This window comes from Humulus lupulus, chromosome 6 (genome assembly GCF_963169125.1).
Source record: "Humulus lupulus chromosome 6, drHumLupu1.1, whole genome shotgun sequence".
Lineage (NCBI taxonomy): Eukaryota > Viridiplantae > Streptophyta > Magnoliopsida > Rosales > Cannabaceae > Humulus > Humulus lupulus.
In genome coordinates this window covers 12,319,626-12,326,730 of record NC_084798.1, presented here as the reverse complement: position 1 = coordinate 12,326,730, position 7,105 = coordinate 12,319,626, and the positions used below count along the sequence as shown (strand labels likewise).

General features: G+C 28.3%; 1 protein-coding gene across 2 annotated transcripts; it reads left to right on the top strand.

The window, feature by feature from the left end:
• Positions 1–632: 632 nt before the first annotated feature.
• Positions 633–4,057, top strand: LOC133781680 (xanthohumol 4-O-methyltransferase-like). Of its 2 annotated transcripts, XR_009870227.1 has the most exons (3): positions 633–1,509; positions 3,383–3,738; positions 3,772–4,057. XR_009870227.1 is itself a non-coding variant. In XM_062220741.1 (2 exons), the coding sequence occupies exons 1-2, from the start codon at positions 703–705 to the stop codon at positions 3,680–3,682; spliced, it is 1,107 nt and encodes a 368-aa protein (XP_062076725.1). In that variant the 5' UTR covers positions 633–702; the 3' UTR covers positions 3,683–4,057. The 2 variants fall into 2 exon arrangements, 1 of the variants encoding a protein (XP_062076725.1); XM_062220741.1 differs by having other exon boundaries at positions 3,383–4,057.
• Positions 4,058–7,105: the final 3,048 nt, after the last annotated feature.

Below are 7,105 nucleotides of genomic sequence, written 5' to 3'. Positions count from 1 at the left end.
AAAATCTCATTCTTTTTGTGTGTGTGTTTTTTTTTTGCAACTCAAATTATTATATATTATCTTGAGCTTTTTCATTTGTCGTTACTCACTACAACAAAGGCATTTAGTTTTCGAAAAAGAAAAAAAGAGATCCAAAATAGATTACGTACTAACAACTTTAGTCCACGTGACATCATAAGGGGAATTAAAAACAAGTTTATTGAGTTATATTAGTGTTTTCATTTTATAATTCAATGAAAAATGTAATATATTAATAACAGTATTGCTGATGTAATATATAAATAAATATAGAAAAAAAACTGCCTACTAAGGAATAAATAAATAACTGCAATAGTACATTAATCATCATTTATTTTCTATTTAAAGTAAATAAACAGACCAATTAATTTTACTCTAAAAATGCGTGATATTTTTACGTCAAAATTTTCTGTTTATTTTCGATGTGTTGCAAAAAAAAAAAAAAAAAAATTAACAAGAATTTGAACGTTAAAATTGGACATTAATTAACTCTCAATACACACCATTATTATTATTATTTTTCTTCAATGAAATAAAAGGGGAGTTTATTTGGTTATGTATGATGAAAACACACTAAAGAGATCTATAAATACATGCATGCAATTGTAAAGAAAAACCATAACCACTCGACATTATAATATATAGATATAGAGAGAGAAACAAGGAGAGAGAGAGAGAGTGAAAATGGCTGCAGTGAAAGGAGCCATACTAGCAGCAGATAACGAAGCGAGCTTCCAAGACCAAGCAGAGATATGGAAGTACATGCTCAACTTCGGCGACTCCATGGCTCTCAAATGCGCCGTCGAGCTCAAACTCCCCGACATCCTCCACTCCCACGACGGTCCGATGACTCTCTCCCAAATCGCCGCCGCCATCCCCAACGCTCCGTCCCCTCAACCCTCCCACCTCTTCCGAGTCCTACGACTCCTCGTCCGCCGAAAAATCTTCACCGCCGAGGAAGGCGACGACGGAGAAACCTTCTACGGCCCCACCAACCTCTCGAAATGGCTCCTCCACGAGCCAACTCCCACGGCCGATAACGACGCGTCGATCATGACCCTAGCTCCGATGCTGATAATGGAGAACAACCCCTGGTTCCTGGATCCGTGGCACAAGCTGAGCGAGTTCATCAGAGAAGGAGGGATGGCTCCGTTCGAGAAGGAGCATGGGTACATGTTCGACTTTGCTGGGAAGAACCCTCTGTTCAATAAGCTCCTCAACAACGCCATGGCTTGTACGGCCAGGATCACCATTAGGACGATCTTGTCTCGCTGTGGTGATGCGTTGTTCAGTGGGGTTGGGTCGGTGGTCGACGTCGGCGGTGGGACTGGGAATTTTGTGTCTGAGATTGTGAAATCGTATCCGCATATTAAGGGTATCAACTTTGACCGGTCGCACGTTATTTCGACGGCTCCGACGTACCCTGGTGTGACCCATGTTGGGGGTGACATGTTTCAGGAAGTGCCTTCTGCTGATGCCGTTGTCACCAAGGCAAGCTCACACCTCTTCCTACCATCTTATATATACTACTCAACTTTATACCATTATATATATATATATCATAACTATCTATATATATCACATAAATCTTTTAAAACAAAATAATAAGTGATTAAAAAAATTTGTGACAAAATGTAAAATATTCCTAACTAAAAAGAAAAAGTTCTGTTTATCATCCAACTTTACTTAACGGACCCTAATCCATGTTGACGTTCGGCCAATAAAACTGCTCATAGTTTAGTTTATTATTTTCAATGAATTGTTCATTATTAAAACAAATAAAAAATTAGCATTATATTTACTTACCAAGAATATTTATACACTCCATTAATTAAAAAATAAATAAAATCATTTTTAACACTTTTTCTTAATATGTTTTTTGACATTGTTTAATTTTTTTTTTTTGTTAATTTTAATAAATTGATTTTATATTCTTTTCATATATTTTTTAAAATAATGTATAATCTTTTTAGAAAAAAATCTTATTTTAACAAATATTTTTATTTAATTATGTAAAATACATATTATTCATACGTATATTTTTGGAATATGAAAAAGAAAAAAAATAAAAAAAACGTAATCGCAAGTTGAAAAAAATATATAATATATATTAATTTTAATAAAAATAAAATGTACTAATTAAATTTTGGGGTACAAATATCATGTTCCACTAAAAAAAATTGTGACAAAAAGTAAAATATTCATAACTAAAATAATTAATCATAATAATTATCAACCGTGGTTAAAGTTTTAAGATATAGGGTCACAACAAAATTAAACGCTTTAAACAAGTGTTAACTACATTTTTTTTTTCACTTTAATTATTTACCTTTTTTTTCTCGTATGCTAACTATATGTGATGGAAAGAGCCACACGTGTCAAAAAAATTATTTTTTTATTGATTTTTTTAGTTATACTGTTATTTTTACTAGAAAAATCCTAGAACTATTTTTTTTTTAAAAAAAAAAAAAAGTGCCCCACTACTGATAAAATATTTCTAGTCCACATGTCAATCTTTGAGATATATATGGTCATATTATTCTTTCTCAAGTTTAAGCACTACTTATGGCTAATAAATGCGAGCTTTTAGCAAAAATAAATAAATAAGTGACTAGAAAATCGCCACTAAAATTACCTTTAGTAAGAAAAAATAATAAAAAAATATATAAATTGTTAGCCTTTCTCAATTTAGATACTCATGGCTAAATGCTATTTTTAGTTTTAAAAATTACCATGACCACTAAAATTACTTATAGTAAATTAAAAAATTGACGTGAGTGAAAAATGACTTATTACTATATAATACTCGTTTGGTAGTATTTTTTATGCATGTTAAGAAATGAGGCAGTAAAGATAAATAAATAACCCCATATTAATTATTGGGATTATACTATTTTTGAATTCTATATTTTGTCTTATTATTTATTTAAACTCTGTATTTTGATAATTATTTTTTGGACTCTGTATTTTATAAAATGGTTCGAATAGGTCCCTGAACCCAATATGAATCAAAGTTTTTTGAACTAAAATAAAAAATAATTCACCAAACTAACAACTCGCACAATTATTCTGTCTGACAACTATGTTGTTCATATTTAATTTTTTGTTCATAAAAATTGAGTTTATGATTCAATTTGAACTATTTTACAAAGTCCAAAAGTAATTTGTTAAAACACAGGGTCCAAACATATAATGAGACAAAACACAGAGTCCAGAACAGTATAATTCCATAATTATGATCAAATTTTCTCACTTTATTTATTCTATTTCACAAACAATGAAAATATCTTCTTGAACCAACAAATGAATACAAAGTTGTTTTGTCAATATACATATACTTATATGTATGTATGTGGTTGTGCAGTGGGTGTTGCATGATTGGGGAGATGAACTATGTGTGAAGCTATTGAAAAACTGCAGAAAAGCCATCCCAGAAAAGGGTGGGAAACTAATAATAGTGGACATAGTTGTGGAGGCAGATGGGAAAGGACTGTTCGATGACACTGGTGTTGTGTTTGATGTTCTAATGCTTGCTCACAACACTGGTGGAAAAGAGAGAACTGAGAAAGAGTGGAAGAGCCTCTTGGACCAAGCTGGCTTCCCTCGCTACACAATCACCAAAATCCCTGCCTTGCAATCCATCATTGAGGCCTATCCAAACTAATCCTTAATTAATTATGTATATTATTAATCATCATCAAGTGATATATATATATATATGTATATCACTCTCTCTCTTCTATATATATATATTATAATAAATCTCTGCATGTGTGAACCTGTCTACTGTTCTAGACATGTTATATTATCACTACTACTAGGGCTATAATAATATTTAGCCAACTATATAAGTATATTCTTGATTGAATCATGATTTCAAGAATTGTTTATGGTTTGGTTAATTGGTCTCAAAATGTTAGTAGTGAAGTTGTATTATATTGAGTGTGGCTCCATTATTTCCATTTTCTTTTGTGTATGGCTGTGATTTAATGGAAAATTGTTGTAGCAGTTTTATAATAATAATATTATTATTATTGTTGTTGTTGTTGTTGGAAGACATTTAAGACTATATATAATCTCTTTTTCCACAAAGAAATAATTAAGAAAGGATTGAAACGAAATTTGACAAGAGATTAATCACATCCAACTATTCTGAAGAGACTTTATATATAGTCATCCTCCATCACATCAAGAATTGTTACTTAAGGAAAAAGACCATTTGGTGAATATTTATTTTCTCAAAATGAAAGAATAAAAGGTAAAAATTGTGACTTTAAATAGGAGCGTTATTGGGTCACAATTCACAAAGTCATCACCCCATTGAGGGTAAAAATAAGAATATAACAGATCTCATCATTTCTCTTTTTTAAACAAAAGAAGTAAAAAAGAATAAAGAAAAAGTAGTTAATTTTGTGTTTTTGTAAAGTATTATTTTGAAATTATATATATTTGGTATTCTGTCTTTTAAAATTATATATATTTCGTATTTTAAACTTAATTTTAAATAATAAAATTTTACCAATTTAATCAAATTACTCTCAATCATACGAGTTACAAATTATATATTACTGCTGACAATTTGGTCATATTGACAAAATTTTATCAATTAAAATACAAAATATTTATGTTTTTAAAATATGGAGTACCATATAAATATTATTGAAAACCGATGCTACTAAAACAATACTTTGTAAAAACAAAATGTGTCAAATGAGTAAATCCCTAAAAAAAAAAAATCTGGAAAGAAAATTCTAGAAACGAACAAAATAAAACATGCACATATGATAAATTATGGGAAATTTTTTTTGTGGCAATGGTATTATTGATTTTAAATTGTGAGGCTGCTTATTTTTCACCATATATAGATGAACAAAAGGTGGACCAGCTTGTACTATTCCACAGTAATGGGAAAGAAGTAGACGAAACAGAAAAGCAAAGAGAAGAATTCAATGCATCAAGAATATCATAAGGCCCCCCCCAAAAAAAAGCATTTAATAAGGCCATTAATAGTACAAATAACAAAAGAAAACAATAAAAAAAAACTACATTCAGAGTAAATTAAATAAATAAATTTATGAATAAAAGCAGTACTGGAAACACTTTGGAAGACGTTTTTTGTACTATTTTGACATTTGCCTAGATAACATTATTATTCATAGGAATGTTTTTAAAAGGGTAGATACTATTTTAATTTTAAATTTTGTATTTTATAAAAGTTAGTGATCGGACCTAATTTAGATTATGTGTTTTGAAAAACAGAATAAAATAATACACTAGACATGATTTTGGTTAATTTTTTTTTCAATATGATCAAAGTACTCTTGAGTTTTTTAATTAATGCCTTAATTTTATAATAAAAAATACATTTTATATAAAAAAATGATATAAATTTATTTTAAAATAAAATATAATTAAAAAAGATTTTCATTAATTAAAAATTAACATATAGAATTATATATCATTAAATTAAAACTAATCAATCCTAAATCAAATCACAAATACAATTTATTACCTAATTAATCACATAAAACTAAAATTAATATTAAAAATTTAAGTCCCAAATATCCCAAATCACATACATTATATCGTTTTTTTCACTATGAAGTTTTAGAAAAATATACATTCTCATATGTAATATTAAGAATTTAAAAACAAAAAATATTAAACTTGAATATAAAAAAAATGACATGACTCATTTATATATATATATATATATATAGGGCATTCACTTTAAGCCTTACCGGTAGGACTCTTAGTGTTTATAACTTGTGAACAGTTTTCGGCGCGATTTTTTTTTATGACCATGTATATTGTAGCTATTTAGAGCATTCTGCAAATTTTTAGAAAATTTCGAATAGTTTACAGTAGCAAAAACTAAGTTCAAACATGTTGTTGCACGCGTGACTAATTTTTTTTATGCGAGTGGAAAACAACATGTTTGAGCCTAATTTTCGGTACTATAAACTATTCAAAATTTTCTGCAAATTTGCAGGATGTTCTAAATAGATACAATATACATGGTCATAAAAAAAAAGTCGCGCCGAAATCTGTTCACGGGTCGAGAAACACTGAAAGACCTACCAATAGGGCTTAAAGTGAAGCCCTATAAAAAATTGTCCAATATATATATATATATATATATATCGGTAGCATATTTTTTTCCGGTCTTATATGTTTATTTTAAAAAAAATTACACTTGGCACCATTTTTTGTAACTTAATTACAATAATGACGTGTGTAATTTTATTTACAATTGCACCATTTTTTTTTATACTGTATATAAACTTAATTGGTTATCTCCTCTCCCTTCTCTCTCTGTCCACCGTAGTGGTTTTTCACGTTTTTTTTTGTAACGTTTCTTTCTTTCTCTATTTTCTTTTTAATTTCAAAAATCTTTTTTACCCACACTGCTAATTGGTTGAGCTCAAGAGTGGTACTATTGCCGTTCACTCTTTGATGTGATCGTTTTGATATATGAGAAGCTTATATTTTTTCAATGTCACCAGAGAAAAAACCCAGAATAAAAAGTAACATTTTAGTTTTTTTTTTATATTTTATTAACAAAAAAGTAACTAAAATTTAAACTTAAACAAAATTTAATATACCAAAATTTTTATTCTTATTTTCATTTAAAATATATCATATGATATTCTAAACAACTTTAAAGTTATTTTAGAAACATTTCAAGTATCTTTTTTAAAATAGATTTTTTCGGATACTGTTTAATAACCTTTAAGTAGAACATAAGAAAATTATTTTTGGTAACTCACTAAGTTTGTTGGTTGCTTTAAATTTTTGGCATACCCAAAAATTTAGTCATATATGAAAAGGTAACCAATTAGTATCTTAAATGATTTTAAAAGAAAAAAAAAATGTAACTTTTCAAAATAACGATGCAATATACTAAATAGTATTATTTTCTATTAAGTTATTTATAGTAACTTGGACTTATAGGAGTAACTCTTTATACTATATTATAACTAATTAGTTTCTAAAATAGATTTGAAGGTAACATAAAAGTATCTTAAATAATAAGACATGTAAATTACATGACTGATTAAAAAAGTCTATTAAAAGTTACTATGTA

Bases quoted from the DNA above. Each gene is read 5' to 3' on its own strand.
- LOC133781680 (XM_062220741.1), top strand. From the start codon at position 703: ATGGCTGCAGTGAAAGGAGCCATACTAGCAGCAGATAACGAAGCGAGC. The intron at 1,510-3,382 runs GCAAGCTCACAC...GTGGTTGTGCAG, and splicing joins CTGATGCCGTTGTCACCAAG to TGGGTGTTGCATGATTGGGG.